Below are 18513 nucleotides of genomic sequence, written 5' to 3'. Positions count from 1 at the left end.
TTTTGCAGGCTCATCAAAATGAAAAATTGGAGTTTATTTCATTTGTTTCTCCAGACTGTATTGATAGTAGGCACAGCTGGATTGGTAAGTTTTACACAATACAAGGAGGATTTGTAGTTTCTTCTCACCGTATAAGAGGAAAAAAATGAGCTTATTCATACTTGGATCCTGTTGAGTTCAGAGGTGACATTTGGCTTAAGCTGATAGTAGAATCATAAAATGCTATAGTTGGAAGGGACCACGAGGGTCATCTAGTCCAGCCCCCTGCAACAGAGTTTATAATTGCTACTTTTATGCATTAAAAATGTCAGATCAGAACTATTCCCTCAGAGTTCCTGTTTTAATTCAAGATGGTTGGTTAGAGGGCTTGCTCTCCAGATAAGGACAGCTTCTTACACAGAGTTGTTTTTTTAGTTGAACATGAGAATATGAGTCTAAAGATATATTAAAAGATAATATGTTAGACCAGAGATGAGCTGCATATGGTAGATTTCTGGAAGTGGCTCTTACTGAAGTCCTCAAATGTTCAAAGATTCTTGTTATTATAATTTCACTGGTGGTACCTGCAACAAAATGTTGCAGATTGCAGTCTTATCCTCCATGAATTTGTCCAACCCTCTTTTAAACCCATCTAACCCCAAAGAGAACTAAAATTTAAGAAATCTGGACACAACCCTTGAGTTACAAAGAAAAATTGCTTCTTTGATTGTTCTTAGTGTGTACTTCAAATGTTCTTAACTCGATACTGAGTATCTTAAGTTCCAAAGTACTAAGAATACACAACATTTTATCTTCATGATGTTCATGGAAAGGAGGAACAAGGGTGCCTTCATGGTTGGCTCTTTTAACCTGACATAAACCTTCCTCGAGAGAACGTATCGGATGGATGTTAGCTTATAATTGGCCATGCAAAGCTGCAAAATAAAAAGTTTCTGCATGCATTAATGGCAGCAGCTGGGATAAATGTGATTGCATGACCAGACCACAGGATTTGACAGCAGCTGTTTAATATCTGGCTTGGAGTTTAGAAAAAAATCCAAAGTCAATAAAGTGGGCAGAGTCCGTTACACGCAATCTGTTTCCAATTAATGACATAGTTGTGATCTAAATAGCATTTCCCCCTGATGATTATGTTATGTTTTCACTGTTCCTTTCAAAGGGCTTTAAAAGGCAAAGGAAAACAATACCCGACCACTCCAAACCTGTGTACTTTTGAAGTCCTTTTTTCTAGTCCTGTAACGTTCCAGTTTAGCAGTTTAAAGTCCAGTTACCTGTGAGGCATTTTTACACAGTGGTGAACTGAAATGAGCAAGCCTCAAGAGCATAGGACCTCGCAGCTGTGCTGCTTTCTGGTAATGTTTAGAGAACTGCCCTTGTGACTTTTCCCCAGAGGGAGCAACTCTGGCATTCTAAACATGAGAAACTCGCCATTGCCCTTAAATGACTTGTTGGAAAATCAGTGGGAGGCAAGGAGGCTGCTTATTATCTCTGATCTTATGTATTGACATTAATTGTTTGGACCCACCCTCCTTCCAAGCTCTTGGAGGCTTCTGAGAGATGGTAAATCTGCAGAACAATAGCCAGGGCCAGCCCGGAAATTTTGGTGCCTGAAGCAAAGGAAAAAATGGACCCAAACCAACTTGACGGGTAGCTGAATCTTCCTTCGACACTGGTGATGGGACAACATCTTCCATTGCATTTGACGGCAACAGGCTACTTTAGGGGCTGCGTAGGGCATGATATCTGGTGCACAAACCTCACTTATGCTACCCAACCCTCAGATGCTGCTGCTTGCGGGGGACTGCTGTTTGTACCCATGGAATTTGTGTGGAGGGTCCTTTGGGGTATCTATTCCATATCACATTCTATTTCGCCTCTATATGGAGCAATGGGAGCTATCACCTAGGGATCTGGAGCACTATATCACATATACACTGATAACACTCATCTTGGTCTCCATTCTGTCTGAATTGGGAGAGGCTGGGCAGGTGTTGGACTAGTGTCCAGAGGCAGGGGGGCTGGATGGGGGTGGTGGCAAATAGACTGAATCCTGACAAGACAGAGGTGTTGCAGTTAGGTGGTTCTCATGTCTAGGAATTAGGGAGACTACCTGTTCTGGGTGAAGTTGCACTCCCCCCTGATGGTACATTACTTGGGGGTGCTCCTTGATTCCAAAATTGAGGCAGCAAAGAATCCTGTAGCACCCTAAAAGGCTAATGTTTAATATGGCATGTCATAAGCTTTAAGCTTAGGCCAATCACATTCATATGCCTTTAAAGTGCTGCTGGATTATGAGTTGTTTATTATTCAGCAAACTTAACACAGGTACCTTTCTGGAACTTCTTGCTTATATGTGGATGACTGTTCTCATGATATTATGAGACATATACACAAAATAGCCATCTCAAGTATGCCTAAAATACGCTTTGTTTTTGAAATATGAATTTGAATCTAGACAAGAGCAGCCTTGTTCTGTTCCCTACTAAACAGCTGGTAGGTGTTCAGACTCGGCCAGCAGCCTGCCTCTTGAAAGGACTGCCCTGGTGATGTATTTATGAGGGCTGCACTCATTCACAAATGTATTGCACTCATTCACGAATGATCCCTGTACACTGATATAGACCAGGGGTGGGGAACCTCTGGTCTGTGGGCCAGGGGGTACAATTTAGCCTGCGATACCTTTTCCCCATCACCATGACCATCTGTCAATCAGCTGGCATCATTGGGCAGTAGCGGAATCCAGTTCTGTTGGGTACTGCTTTGCCAGCGAGTTACCCCACAGGCCAACTTTGATAGGTTGCTGGGATTGCCTGACAACATCAAAACTTCAGAAGATGGGTGGGTGGTCTTGCATACCTATCAGAAAGTTGACCAGTGTGGAGAAAAGGCTCTGGTGTACTGGGCCAAAAGGGTTCTCCACCCTTGATATAGACCCTAGTATCTAGTGCTGCAAAATTCATCAGTCGGTAGAGCATGTGACTATGAATTTCAGGGTTGTGGTTTCAGCCCTCACAAAGATTCTAGCATTGCAGGGTGTTGGATTGGATGATCCTTATGGTCCCTTTCCAACTCCTCGATTCTAGGATTCCTTGCTTGGGTGTGTTGCAGTTGCAAAGCCAGAAGAGGGAGCATGTGTGTTGCAGCACAGATTTCTAAATTCTCCTGAGCAAAGCTTAAGAGAAAAGGCTATGTAAGTAACTGCATATTGGCCGAAGCCTATCCCATCAAATAGATCTAATATGTGACATGGGGGAGCTCTCCTTCATGCTTGATTACTACACCAGAACTCTGGCCAGTGAGCAGTATGAAGAATACACATTTTGTATCGTTACGCATTATTTGTGTGCAGCTTTCAATGCTCAAGTAAGCCGTTGAAATGAACACTGCACAAAACAGTATTGATGGTCATTTTCCTCTTTTAAATGCATGCTAACAGAGACCAAGCCTTTCCTAACATCTATCTGCATATACAGTACTTTAAAGTGAAAAGCCATTGTTTTACTCTGTGCATCTCTGCTCTCTTTCATAAATGCCATTAGCAAATAAAAAACAGACACACCCCCCCGCAATAAATAACAACAAAAAACCCTAATTTGGAATTGTAGTCAGTTATGTGTTCTGCAGACACTAAATGCAGAAGGTTCCATGTTCAGTTTCTGGCATATCCATGTACTGTAGGCTTGGGAGACCTGCTGCCAGTTTAGTGTAAACTAGGAATGGGGAACCTTCTCCGGACCAATTGTCACCTTACCTTCTGTCTGATCTTAAAGAGATCAAATGTCGGTGATGGGTGGGGCCTGAGGCAAAAGTAGGCGGAGCAACAAATGTGTATTTCACCTCTATGTGCTCTTGCACATCCTTTTCAATCTTCCAAACAAGAGGCATCACCAGAGTTCAATGGCACATGCCAGCCAAGCAAAAACATTCAAGCAGAGTACAAAGATGCAAAACAGAGCCAGGGGAGATGTGGTTAGCGAGGGTGCTTGGCTCAGGAAGACACTCAAGGGTCAGACAGAAAAACTAGGAGGGCCACATTTAGTGCCAAGGCCTGAGGTACCCCATCTCTGGTGTAGACAATAATCATCTAGATGGACCAATAACTTGACTCCCCATACGGCAGCTTCCTATGGATCCTGAATCTATCCAGCTATGTAAGATGCTAATTTCCTCCACATATCCATCCTGCCTGTATAAAATGGGAATAATTCATTTGTCTTTATCCTAAGGTATGCAATATGCCTTTTTAAAACGTGGGGTTTTTTGGGGGGGTGTTATTGGGTGGTGGTTTTTATTTTGATTATATATTTTGTGGTTTTATATTTTGATTTTGTTCTGTGAACCACCCAGAGACCTCTGGGAATAGGGTGGTATATAAATCCAATAAATAATAATAAAATAATAAAATAACATGGGAGGCAGCTGAATCAGTCTATTAAGACTTTAGGTCAGTGTTTCCCAACACTGTGTCTCCAGCTGGGTTTTTTTGGACTGCAGTTCCCATAATCCTTGACCATTGGTCCTGCTAGCTAGGGATGATGGGAGTTGTAGTGCAAAAACAGCTGGAGACCCAAGTTTGGGGAAAACTGCTTTTGTTGGTTAAGAGGTGGAGGATTTTAAACAGCTAGATCCCTTTTAATCTGTTGGTCTGAGACAAGTTAGGAGCACAATTGCGTGTTTTGATTGGAACACCCAGTTCCGCCTGAAGTTACACTGAATCAGTTAACTACACAACAAACCAGCTAAAATGTAGATAATTAATCCGGTAAAAATCCTTTAGTCAGTTGGTGCATAATATAGCAGCTATGAATCTAGGAATGGTTCAACAGCTGAGCCTGCAAGGAGGGGATCCACACTTTACACTGAAGCAGCATCACAGCCAACAGGCAGGCAAGTTCCCTTCTCTTCCAGAGAGAATTGTTGGAGCATTACCGAAGCTGCTTTGGACTGGCACCGAGCCCGTCCCTCTGGAAGAGTTTCCTGACAAGCTGCCTAATCCCGCCGCATGTTTTCCAGGCTGTTCTCCACTGCCATATATTGGATTGCACTCAAGGGTAGGAATTAAATGAAAAACAAACATCTGAGATGCAACACAAATATTTAAAAGGGAAGGCATGCAATCAAGAGCGCTCCAGCATCAACATGCCTCGAGCAACAAACGCTTATTTAAAGCAACCTAGGAATGAATACTGAAGGCGAGAGGGATCTAGTCTATAAATAATATTCTGTTTTGAATTTTTCCTCCATGTAGAAGTTTCAGAATCATTGCTGCTCCTTCCTCCTCCTCCTCCCTTCCAATCTAGCTCATTTCCTGCTATTAGGCAACAAAACTGAATTACATCTTTTGTAGTGAAAAAAATGAGGGGAGGGGACTCCAACAAAGTCTGGTCTTGTGCAGAAGTCTTCTGTTTCACCGCAAGCAACACTATGTAATTATGACCCAGATTGTGTATGTATTTCCTGACTGTAGTAACAAATTCTTACTTTTAAGTCAAGCCAAAATGTAATTAAATTGGAGAGGGGGGTGGGATCTCGTATGTTTTAACCAAGAAAATTCTATTGTAGAATTGCACTGATCTAATATGTAGTGTTGTCCCATCAAAGAAAAGAGAACACTAAACAGAATGATATGTTGATAGATTGGCACATAGATAGATAGATAGATAGATAGATAGATAGATAGTCTTTTTTTTAGAACCAAATGGATAATTTCAAACCAGGGAAAAGGGCAAAAACAGCAGCACAGAATGAGCATGGATATTAAAGACAATGTGTGTGTCACTTGTTGCTATCTTCATATGGATAAGGCACGTTTTTCTGCAATGTTTATGTAAATTCACCAGTTATTAATACTGGCTGGATCAATGGATGCATGTAGCTCCTACAAAGTACCAGCTTTGATTGAATTCCCTTCTGTGGGGCACTTATGCGTCTTAGACACACAGAGTTTTCTTTGTCTGAACTCCATATTCCTTGCTCAAACAGGGTTACCTTTCTGAGCACAGAAAGAGTCTGTTCCACAAAGCTTTCCTGATGAACTGCTACCACCAAATACACGTCAAATGATTAATCACAACTTTAGCTATGAAACCTTGCACTACTAATTAAAGAGCATATTGCGTTCCTTCTTTTCAAATAGGCTCATGGACCTGAATGTGATAGGCAGTGATAGGTGGGAAACCTGGGTGCAATGGGTTTGTGCATCTGGTGGTTAACCAGAAGGTTGGTGGTTCAAGTCCACCCAGGGACAGCTGTGGGCAGGATTCATGCATTGCAGCAGGTTGGGCTAGATGACCCTTGGCATCCCTTCCAACTCTACAATTCAGTGATTTCACACTGCCACTATTTTCACGTGGGCATCAATAACCTAACAGAAAATTCAGGTGGTGCAATTAAAGTTGATTTGGAGCTCTTGGCCAGCAAATGTGCTTCCCCTTTGAAATCAGACTTTTTACGATAATGAAAGCAATTGAAAATGCACTGGCAAGGGTGTGATAAGAGTTGTTCAACACAAAATTGTCTAACCTCTCCGGATGCAAATAGGAATGCATGCTCAATAAACAGGTTAGTCTGGAAATGACCCAACAGTTCACTAATGCTTCTCCATCCTCCTTCTTCCATTAATGAACTGCTCCGGCAGACTTTAGAGAGTTGTTTCCAAGAGCAGCTGAAACTCCAGGCCCAGGTGAGACTTCTGGAACAAAGTGTGAAGCAGCAACAAGCCAAGATTGTGCAGCTCTTAATCGAGAAGGACATGCAGTACAGAGATAAAGGAAGTGAAAACAGTGTTATTGATCTGGGAGAAGAAAGAGAATATAAAGGTTTGAGCTAAATCTCCCTCCCTCTCTCTCTGCTTTTCAAATAGACTCCACCCAGTCATTGTGCCAAACCATGGCATGCAGCTACCATAGCCTGAACTTCCAAAAGTTAAACCGGCAAATCCCTTTTTGTGAGCAGCTTGCTTCCTTTAATTTTTCCATCCGCTCAGCAGTATATTCAATAAATGTCGCAGCCTTTAACAACAGAGGGTGGCTCCAGACTGTCAGTATTTAAAGGGAGAGAATCAAGCACATACCAGAATTTTAGTTTGGGGCGATGCGGATTAAAGGGAACTGTCACCCTAGCTAAGCAAATCCACTTTTAAAAAAAGAATCCGAATTTAAGCATTTAGGAAAGTTGATGGGGAAATGTGTGGAAAACTGTGGAGTGAACAAATGACTTGATGGCATGAGCTTCCCGGGAGGTAAATGTCAATTATTTATTTTAATGTACACAAGACACATGCATATCCAGCTAGTCAAGAAGAGATCTGGAGTGATCTCTGAGACCTATTGAGAAGAGTGGCATGCACTTTGTGCAGTCCTTCAGACAGAGGGTTGGTCAGCACAGAGACTTGGAGATGAGCAGTAAAGTGGATTCTTTATTCCAGGAAACAGAATGCAAACAGAGGAACCTGTGGGCAAGACTGGCTCCCAGCAAAGCAGTTGCCAGAACTGACAATATGCCACTCCCCATCTGGCTGTTTTCCTTGCAATCTTAAACTTGGTCTGTGCTTTTTGTTCCTCTGCATGCAAAGTCTGGCATGTTCTTGGCGACAAGGCGGGAGGGGAGCTGAATATAGTGGGACTGGCAGGCTCCTGTGAATCGGTTGCAGCCTCAGCTCCCACCTCCTTCCCAGCTGCCTGTCCTGCATCTGCAGTGCTTTCTGCCTCTGGTTCATCTCTCTCGCTGAAGCCTGTTCTGCCCAACCATTCTGCTCTCCCCCATCCTCTGACCTGTCTTCAGTGTCCCACCAGCATTCCCCTGGGTCTGAGACTTCCTCTTCTGAGGCTTCCCTAGGGGATTCTCTGGTTGCCCCCACCCCCACCATTCCTCCTCATCCAGCCAGTCCCTGGCATCTGGCAAGTCTTGTACCAAAAACAAAGAGCGACACAGTGGCCAGCCCTACCCATACTACAAAGGCCATAGCATTGGCAATATGGATGGGGCTTGTATATACCAGAGGTTAGCAAACTTTTCCCACAGGGGGCCAGTCCACTGTCCCTCAGACCTTGGGGGGGCAAACTATATTGGGGGGGGGAATCCCCCCCCCCACTGACTCTCCCCTCCCTTCTCCACAGCACCGGATGAGCCCTGGTGGTAGCTTACCTGTGCCTTGCAAGTGGCAGGGACTGGTGGTGGCGGAGGGACGATGAGCGGCGCAAAAGGGCTGGCTCCAGAGAGGGGCTGTTCTGTTTTAAATGGCGCTCAGCCAACCATGGCTCCTGTGCCTTGCGAGCAGCAGGGGTTGGTGGTGGCGGAGATGACGATGACGAGCGGTGTGAGATGGCTGGCTCCGGAGAGGGGTTGCTTAAAATGGCACTCAGCCAACTGTGGCTCAACAAAGCATAGCCCCCTTCCTCCTCTAGGAAGGGCAGGGAGAAGCCAGGAGGAGGGAGGGAGGAGGCACCGCCACAGTGTGTGTGAGGGAGGGGGGGAATGGTGTAGCCCAAATGATCAGAATCCCCATGCCAATCCACGTGGTAATTCCCGGACTGTCCGTGGGCTGGATCCAGAAGGCAATTGGGCCGGATCCGGCCCCCGGGCCTTAGTTTGCCAACCCATGGTATACACCATACCTTTAAAGCACATCCCCCCAAATAATCCTGGCAGCTGCAGTTTACCCCTCGCAGAGCTATAATTCCCAGCAAACGGCAGTGAGAAAGATGCTTTGGTGGGGTGTTTTGAAGGTATATTGTATATGTAGCCACCACTATTCCTACACTGAGAAATAAATAGTTAATTTTTACAATTGCAAGATGCAAAAATAGAGGCTAGAAGTTAAGCTGGGCTTACAGATATGCATGGTCAGTCCGACTTGGGAGGCTGCAAATAAAGAGGGAAAGGTTTTTTGATTTTGTACAAATAATATGCTTTCAATAAACCTTAGTCTTCAATAAAGACCAAGTCAGCAGTAACAGTGGAAAAGGATTTGTGGGATAAACATATATAATTAGGAATTTGTTAACTCCAATTTCCAACTGTTTCCCTTGTATTTATTTAACCAACAAATGACTTGAAATCTTCCGGGGGTTTAGCCTGAAACGGTTCAACCAAGATCATGGAACAAGACCATTTGAAACAACAAATGTTAGCATAGCTTTCTAGGCATATCATGTATCTCTGGGTGATGCAATCCTGCACCCACTTACTTGGGAGAAAGCCCTGTTGAACTCAATGGGACTAACATTTGAGTAGATGTATAAAATGTCAGAATCCAATACAGACCCCCTTCCAAGTGTCTCTCTGCATATATTATAGCGGTAATGAGAACAAGACCAAATTTCATTATTTGGAATGACTGTTGTTTTGGGGCAATGCAGATTGTGCGGAGATCTATAACGCTGGACACAAACAGAGTGGATACTACAAGATGAAACCTCTTGAGAGCCCCAGTGGATTCTCTGCCTACTGTGACATGTCAGAAGGAGGAGGATGGACAGTCTTTCAGAGACGGTCAGATGGGAGTCAAAATTTTGATAGGTAAGTGGTGGGCTTAAAATCAGAACTAAGTCATAGGCACAAGAGAGGAGGTAAATACTAATGCTAAACCTTCTATCCCTGTACTAACTCCTGAAAGTGAAAGATGCAATGTAATATTCAGTGCTTCTCATTGATGATCCTGGAGAACCTACGTCCATCTGCTCCACATACATACTCATGACTCTTGCGTCATTTTCATGTCTGACTTCAGTTTGCTTTCTTCTACCGAAACCTTTCCTAATCCAAATATAAAAACTGGGCTGGTGTCACAGGAGCTTTCCAGTCAGTATCTGACAGTTCAAAGTTGGAGTTAACACTTTATTAGCAAAAACACAATATCCACAGACTTGGTGGAATGTCAGGCCCAATGAGCACAGCAGCGTAATCCCAGTAGATCTGGCCCCTTGTATCAATTGCAGAGACTGAAAGTTCCCACCTCCCCACAGTCATCTTAAGTCGCCTCCTCTCCAGGGCTTTTCCCAAGCAGTTGGAGACTTTACCAGTGTGCAGCCAACCTCTTCTCTGCCCTTTTCATGCCTCTTCTGGTTCTGGAAGACAAGGGGGTAGGGGACCTTGTTGCAGCAGGAAGGGGAGACATCCTTGACTCTTCACCAGCCTGACTCATCTCTGCCTCTTGGCCTCCCTGCTCTCACACTCTGACTTCAGCTTCAGCTTCTGCCTCTGATTCTGGACTTCTCTCTGCCACAGGCTCTCCCAGCTCACTAAGCCCTGTTACCGCTTCAGCTTCCACCACCTCCTCTTCTCCCTATGACCACCCATTGTTGTCCCACAACCACTCCCCAGGCTCTGAGCCTTCTTCCCTTTGTGGTTTCTCAGCTAGTTCCAAACACCAGTCCTCTGTGTCCAACTAGTCCCATGAGAAGTTGGCTAAGATAAGCATTCAGTTTACCACCACCACCACCAAAAATTGTATTTATTTAACAGCTGAGACGGGTTCCTTTTTTCTAATTCTTCTCATGCACCTCAAAGAGTACTGTGTGTGGAGTTAAGACTGCTTTAGTTCCCTGGGGACTGTGGTAAGGTTGGCAAAAGCCTGTGTAGGACTTTCTTTCAGACACTGAATGGTAGGAGACTCCTGATACCCAGCGCAGAGTAAGTATGACCTCACTCAGACTCCCTAAGTGTCCCTATTTTTCAGGGACGTCCCAGATTTAGAGAAGCTGTCCTGGTTTCTGATTTGCTCCCAGAATGTCCCACTTTTCCTTAGGATGTCCCTATTTTCATTGGAGAAATGTTGGAGGGTATGGAGTTATCTGACCCCCGAGCCGTCTGAAGTCAATTCTGTATAGGGAAGTTTTTTTAATGTTTAATTTTCTATATGTGTTGGAAACCAGCGAGAGTGGTTGGGGCCACCCAGTAAGATGTGTGGGGTATAAATAGTAAAATTATCATTATGGAATGGGACTTCCCTATTTTCATCGGAGAAATGTTGGAGGGTATGCCTCACTTCCACTGAAATTGGGGCACATGACCTATTAGGACCCAAGATGCAAAGCATTCCTAGCAGGCAAATCTCCATGCATGGCATCTTCACAAAACAGCAGCAGCAATTTTTTCACACAATCAAATAGAAACTAATATTCCTGTTTGTGAAGGAGTGAAGCTATCAGAAACAATGGAGGTTGCTGTGAAATATACCCAAAAACATGTCCCTAAATATACTGATATAATACTGGGGATTTGCTTTCATTAGAAGACCGTGTAACTCAAAGGGGTGTTTCGTTAAAGAGCGTCTGAAAATCCTCTTGGTTATAAAAAATAAATATATTTTTTTTATAAGGACCAGTTGATAATCCTCTTTGAGTGACCCAAATCAGAAGTTTACATTTTGTTTTCAGAGACTGGGCTGAGTATGAACAAGGTTTTGGCGATTTTGCTTCACCAGATGGTGAATACTGGCTTGGAAATAAAAATCTCCACTATCTGACCTCTCAGGGTAAGAAGGCCTGCTTAGTAAATGTTCATTAAGGTAAAGAAAACCAATGATGACAGGAACATTGCTGATTGTGTAACACTAGAAACAAAGCCTGGAATCAACCATTTAATTTCCCCAACAGGGTTGTAGCTGATTTGCTCCCCCCCCCCGGGCTTAATTAGGCCTACCAGGCCTCCCCACTTGAATCCCAGTATGGTTTGGCCTAAACCACGCCCATCGTGTGGTGCAGGGAGGGATGGGGAAGAAGAATTTGATTCCATTTGCATTTATGGACAAATTATCAAATTCACACTTTTTTTGGGGGGGGGGGACGGGAGAACCAAAACAAAAGCATCTTTCAAAATTTGCAGTTATCCAGATCTTGAGATGTGGTTCTCCAATGAAACAAAATGGTGTTTGTTAAGAGAAATTTGCACTAAAATGCTGGTGAATTTTCTGGAGGATTTAAATAAATTAATTGCAAATTGCAGCAGAAATGTGGACAACTGATTTTAAGATTGGAGAGATGAGAAACTGAGAGAACCAAAAGTGACGGATCTGTCCATCCCTAGGGACAAGTAAACCTAGGTTAAAATTAAGGTTAAAATTAAGCAGGAAGAATCAGAAGCAGATTTTTGGTGTGCTCCTGATATTTCCTTCTCAGTTGCTGGTCCAATTCAACACTTCTTGAATCTGACACCTTATAAGGCACCAAGTGAATTGAATGGAAGCTCTCTCCGCTCCAGTGGATAATTTATCCTCCACACTATCGTTGTTGTTTTTCAGGGAATTATACCTTGAAAATTGATCTGTCTGATTTTATGGATGAACAGCGTTTTGCACAGTATGAAAATTTCAGAGTTGGAGACGAACAGGTAATAAAATGCACTTCGTTAACTGACACCTTGACACTTCTAATAGAAATTAGGATTATAAATACAGTGGTACCTCGGGTTAAGTACTTCATTCGTTCCGGAGGTCCGTTCTTAACTTGAAACTGTTCTTAACCTGAAGCACCACTTTAGCTAATGGGGCCTCCTGCTGCTGCCGCGCCGCCGGAGCACAATTTCTGTTCTCATCCTGAAGCAAAGTTCTTAACCTGAGGTACTGTTTCTGCGTTAGCGGAGTCTGTAACCTGAAGCGTATGTAACCTGAAGCATATGTAACCCAAGGTACCACTGTACATATGGGGGGGGGGGCAAATGTTGCATCTTAGAAATATGAAACACTTTCTAATCTATCTTAACTTTTTCTCCTTCACCTTAAACACCTGCTCGCCTTTTATATTACCCCCACTGCATGTTAAGTGAAACTGTATGAGATATTTCTACTTGTAATAATTCTGACTGGGTTGCGCGCATGTTTTTCTGACAAAGTTCTTTGGATGCCGAGGTTGCAATTTACTGCTTCAGATTATTTTTTCTTCCCTCTATCAACCAGAGCTCTTACAAGATGAACTGTGGGCAATACTCTGGAACAGCAGGAGATTCCCTCACTGGGGGGTTTCACCCTGAAGTTAAATGGTGGGCAAACCACCAAGGAATGAAATTCAGTACAAAGGACAGAGATAATGACAACTACGAAAAGAACTGCGCTGAAGAAGATAAAGCTGGCTGGTGGTTTAACAGGTTAGTTAACTCCCTCTCGGCCCCTCATTCTGCTTGCACTTGAAGTATTTTATTATCATTTCTATTCTACATGCATTTATTCTAGGGATGGGGAATAAATTTGGTTCAGTTCTCACACAATGTCAACCTGCCTGATTTGCACTGCCCAAATAATCTGCAAGCCAAAAAAGCAGCTACTCTTCACAATCCGTACTTCTCCGAGTTTTACTATGTGGCTATCTAACCAAACAACGTCTCCAAAATTGTAATGTATTTATTTGGGGGTGGGCGGGAGTGTGTTAAAATGCGCATGTAACACAAATAAGTGTTATATTAGGGGGAAATACCATGACCGTTCTGTGCTACCTTGCATGAAATACACCTTTTGCTACTCAGGCCTATGAGCGCATAACAAAGAATTTGTATCACTGCTTCATATTTCCCCAACCTGCCTTCTCCTAATTCTGGGGAAAGGCCATGTGTCAGAATGTAGGTGATGCTATAAAACAGGCATGTCCAAAGTGTCAACCGCGATCGACCAGTCGATCCTGGAATGAATTCTGGTCGATCGCCATGCCCCTCCACTGGAGATGTACCTGAGCAGCCACAAGCTGGTCCTGAACTCCTTTTACAGGGGGGGCTGTTTTGACATAGGTGTGCCTCCTGGCACCCACCCCTGCCATGGCGGGGGGCAGCAGCCGGTGTCAGGAGCAGCAGCCAGCGCCTGACCACCCATCCCTGCTGTCCACCTTGCATCCATCCCTGCCCCCTCAGGAGAAGCAGCCAGCGCCCGCTCACCCTGCACGCATCCCTGGGTGGTAGATCACTGCCAGTTTTTAATATTGGATCGTAGATAACAGCCATCTTCATGTTGGACATACCTGCTATAAAGCAAGAAGGGGCGATTTCAAGTGAGGTATGGGTATATATAATAAGGGACGCGGGTGGCGCTGTGGGTAAAACCTCAGCGCCTAGGACTTGCCGATCGCGTGGTCGGCGGTTCGAATCCCCGCGGCGGGGTGCGCTCCCGTCGTTCGGTCCCAGTGCCTGCCAACCTAGCAGTTCGAAAGCACCTCCGGGTGCAAGTAGATAAATAGGGACCGCTTACCAAGCGGGAAGGTAAACGGCGTTCCATGTGCTGCGCTGGCTCGCCAGATGCAGCTTGTCACGCTGGCCACGTGACCCGGAAGTGTCTGCGGACAGCGCTGGCTCCCGGCCTATAGAGTGAGATGAGCGCACAACCCTAGAGTCTGGCAAGACTGGCCCGTACGGGCAGGGGTACCTTTACCTTTACCTTCCATTTTTATGGAAAGCTGGGTGCAGCTATAAGGAAAAATAGTAATTACCGTAATAAACAAAAGCTTCCCCTGCTTGTATCCACTGCTGCCACCTGCACCCTAAAAAAAACCCAAAAAAAACACCCTGGGGGGAAATACAGCGTTGCACTAAGACAATTAATTGTTCCATCAGTGCAATCATTTCTGTTTGCTAGACAGAACGATCACCCCTTTAGTGCCCTGTTTTTGGGGTTCTCCCAACCTTCCCAAGTGAATTTGGGGTGGGCGCAGGGTTAGTACAGGAGGAGGAGAAGGGGGAAAGTCCTGTTTCATTAGTAGGGCTCAAGCTGATTTCCGCTAGTGCAGCAAGTTTGTTAAATCTGGCCCATTGTTTTTTGGAGGAAAAGCTACTGTGAAAAAGTTGTTGAGGGTGCAAAACAAATGGGGGGACTCAGCCCTCCTTTCCCGCATTCCCTTGCGGCCCTTTAAGTTGCCCAGTGCCCGATTTCATATTAAATGTGCCACAATCCGATTCTGACACACACAGACAGGTCTGCCACAGTCACGTCTCATCTGGCCCCTTGCCAGATCAGATGTGGCATTTGTTTGGAAATGTAGGGCAGGTTAGCGCTGGAAACGAGTTAATAAATGTTAACGGGGTTATTTTTTAATCCCTTTGTCCAGAGAGACTCCGCACGTTTTTAGCAACATCACGGAGACCTGTACAAAATCAGTCAGGCAAGGAAGACTCCTGGATTAGTAAGAAAACTTTAATGGCAGCTGCTGAAAGAAAAGTCATTAGATTTAAAAATAGTAAGCCAATATAGTTATGCAACAACTACAGAATAAATGTGCTTGTTCCTTTGGAAATGAGTTGCCTTTTACCATTTTAGAGCAATCTGAATTCGCTTGGCAAGGGTTGTCCATCAAAATCAGCTACAATGTTTGTCTATGTCACCCTTTATTTGCTCTGTGTTTTTGTGGGGAAATTGCCCAGACCTGTCCCTTACCTAATAACTCACAGGCCATGTCACCAGTGACTGCAAGCGTCATCCAAACAGTCCTAAGTGGGGCTGATCCAAATCTAAATCTTTTTACTCTCGTCAATGCTAAAATAATAAAAGGGAGGAAATTAACCTGTGTGTAAATCCTGTTTGCAGCGAACTCAAATCTTCCATTGACTTCAGAAGGAAATTTGTCTGCATTTTACTGAGCTCTTTGGAGAGTCACGTTTGTTTCTGGTGAATCACTGCTGAATATTCCCAACTGAGTCACATCTTTTGGAGTCACAGAATAATGACCATAAATAGATTATTCCAGCTCTCGCTGTTTACTTTTTATTGCTAGTTTCAAACCCAATGGAGGCTTGGATCCTGGCCTTTTCTTTCCACGAATGCAAGAAGTTAACATTCATGGAACATGAATTTCCCACCTCCTGCTTCTCTGCAGTCTCTGAAAATCTGCTCCAGGGGGGGGGGGGGGGCAGTCATTGGAAGTGGTGCGGGGGGGGGGGCTGCAAATGAAGAGAGAGGAATTGGTAAAAGTCACCCCAAGTGCCAAAACTAATACAATTAAGTATGCAATCAATTCCAGTGCATTTCCCTGCAATGAAAATGTAAAAAATGATACAGAAAGTGATGTAACTACATATTACAAACCACCCTGTGCTGTTCGGATGAAGGATGGTATATTCATTTGTAAAATAATAATAATAATAATATGTGTGTACTAAAAAGGAGCAGAAGCAAATTTCTATTCATATTTGCTTGAGTGATTTCTGTTCCTAACCTCTGACGAACATGTAAATTGCGGCAAATTCTGCTCCGGTTTCCAACATTCCTTTTAGTGGCACAGGAAGGCCCCGCTCTTTCTGAATTGGAAGACATCAAAAAAACGAAGATCATGGCCACTGGTCCCATCACCTCCTGGCAAATAGAAGGGGAAGAAATGGAGGCAGTGAGAGATTTTACCTTCTTGGGCTCCATGATCACTGCAGATGGTGACAGCAGTCACAAAATTAAAAGACGCCTGCTTCTTGGGAGAAAGGCGATGGCAAACCTAGACAGCATCTTAAAAAGCAGAGACATCACTTTTGCCAACAAAGGTCCGTATAGTTAAAGCTATGGTTTTCACATTAGTGATGTATGGAAGTGAGAGCTGGACCATAAAGAAGGCTGATCGCCGAAGAATTGATGCTTTTGAATGATGGTGCTGGAGGAGACTCTTGAGAGTCCATGGACTGCAAGAAGATCAAACCTATCCATTCTTAAGGAAATCAGCTCTGAGTGCTCACTGGAAGGACAGATCCTGAAGCTGAGACTCCAATACTTTGGCCATCTCATGAGAAGAGAAGACTCCCTGGAAAAGACCCTGATGTTGGGAAAGATGGAGGGCACAAGGAGAAGGGGATGGCAGAGGACGAGATGGTTGGACAGTGTTGTCGAAGCTACCAACATGAATCTGACCAAACTGCAGGAGGCGGTGGAAGGCAGGAATGCCTGGCGTGCTCTGGTCCATGGGGTCACGAAGAGTTGGACATGACTAAAAGACTAAACAACAATAACATTTAAACAACGCACAGGATAAAATATAAAGAGCACTTGCTATTCCCTCATCTATTGGCAAAGCACTGGCATGGCTACAGCAAGGGCACCTGCTCTGCCCATCTCAAAGGAAAGGAGAAGCTTTGCAGCCTTGTCTGGTGCAGAATCACAAGATTACTCCATCTCAGCATAGAGGCTCATAGGATCAGGCTCATCTGCAAAACGCTCTAAGGAATCAGTCCAATTCAGAGTCAATGTGATGGTGTCAACTGCTGGGGCAGAAGAATAATGGTGAGCACATAGAGGAGAGGGGAAATATCTGTCCTGCTTGAGCACGACAGGCACCCAGCAAAAATTTCTGCAGTGTTAGATTTGTCAATGACTGAGCCTAATGTATGCTGTTACTTGGTGGCCTGTAAACCCAAGAGGTTTTCTACTGCAGCTGAAGGGAGTTGGTGTCTCTTTAAGAACTGATGGTATCGGTGTGCAATGGTGACTTTGTTGTGCAGTGCTGATGCACTCCGAAAAGGACAGTGCCCGTCTCCATTCCAATGCCGCCCGCCCACTGTTTTTTAAAGCCGTGTTCTTTTGTGCTGAACAATGGAGCATTCAATAGAGCAGGATGCCTGCAAGAACAGAAGTGGCAACCAGCAGGGAGAGGACAGCATTGACATTATAGCACTGACAGGACACCCTGGTCACGTACGAACAACAAAAGCTGACGCAGTTCTCTGGGCTGGTTTGCAGAAAGTGGCCCACCTGGGCGGGGAAATACTCATTTACTTGGAGGTGGAGGGTTGAGTGGAGGTTTTTTCCTTTTTGTACCTTTAGCAACATAATTTGAGTCAGTGCAAATATTAACCATCTCCTGATTCTTAGGAGAGTTGTTTGGAAAATTCACCACATGTAGTCAGTTCTTCACCTGTTCATGGTGGCAACGAGCAGCTTTGCCCTCTTCTGTTTGAAGGTGGGCCACCTCCAGCGCCCTTCATTGGCAGATGGCAGTCCCATCAGCAGGCGGAGTGTGTTGCCTACAGGCCCCACCCGCTCACGCTCTTTTGCCAGGACTTCAGCACCACCTCTCTGGATTGCCCGGGAAAAGTAGGCGGGGGCACGTTGGCAGAACAGGAAGCGGGCAGCGGGAAAAGCGCCATGCATTTTTATGTAGGCTTACACAAAATGCAAATGCTTGTTTTTCACCCAATAGGTGCAAACGTTTGCTGAGGTGCCAGGAAATTTCTGGCTCCCCTCCTTTGGCTCCCGGGTCCCCTTTGCAACACTGAGAAGGGATACAATGTACCGTATTTTTCGCTCTATAAGACGCACTTTTCCCCTCCTAAAAAGTAAGGGGAAATGTGTGTGCGTCTTATGGAGCCATTGCAGGTGGGAGGCTATGCTCAGTGCTCCCTTTAAAGGGCTGCCCTTCTTGCTCCTCGGGGAAAAGCCCCCAAGAGCTGCACACACGCTCCACGAGCTCTATAAAGGGAGCGCGGCTCTTGGGGAGCCTTCATCCCGCTGCCCGGGAGAGGCTGTGCGCTGCTATCCCATAAGCCAGGACAGCAAGAGGGATTGCTGCGCAGCGATCCCGCTTGCTGTCCTGGCTTCTGGCTTAGCGGCTTTTGCTGGCTTTT

General features: G+C 44.8%; 1 protein-coding gene and 1 long non-coding RNA gene across 7 annotated transcripts in view; both read left to right on the top strand.

The window, feature by feature from the left end:
- LOC310657386 overlaps positions 1–18513 on the top strand; it is a 73699-nt gene that overhangs the window by 47676 nt on the left and 7510 nt on the right. The window lies entirely within an intron of this gene.
- FGL1 (fibrinogen like 1) overlaps positions 1–18513 on the top strand; it is a 35391-nt gene that overhangs the window by 9368 nt on the left and 7510 nt on the right. For 4 of the 6 annotated variants that reach the window (XM_083458441.1, XM_083458440.1, XM_083458439.1 and 1 more), the window contains 6 exons: positions 9–84; positions 6638–6818; positions 9360–9519; positions 11379–11476; positions 12242–12330; positions 12896–13083. In XM_083458441.1, the coding sequence (XP_083314567.1) occupies positions 19–84; positions 6638–6818; positions 9360–9519; positions 11379–11476; positions 12242–12330; positions 12896–13083 (782 nt within the window). In that variant the 5' untranslated portion in view covers positions 9–18. Of the gene's footprint in view, positions 1–8; positions 85–5339; positions 5447–6637; positions 6819–9359; positions 9520–11378; positions 11477–12241; positions 12331–12895; positions 13084–15023; positions 15476–18513 lie in introns of those variants that run through there. The other 2 variants (XM_083458442.1, XM_083458443.1) reach the window with 2 other exon arrangements.

The sequence above is a fragment of the Podarcis tiliguerta genome (assembly GCF_965153285.1).
Source record: "Podarcis tiliguerta genome assembly, chromosome: 9".
Lineage (NCBI taxonomy): Eukaryota > Metazoa > Chordata > Lepidosauria > Squamata > Lacertidae > Podarcis > Podarcis tiliguerta.
Note: the sequence above shows the minus strand (reverse complement) of the source record. Positions and strands in the feature narration are given on the sequence as shown.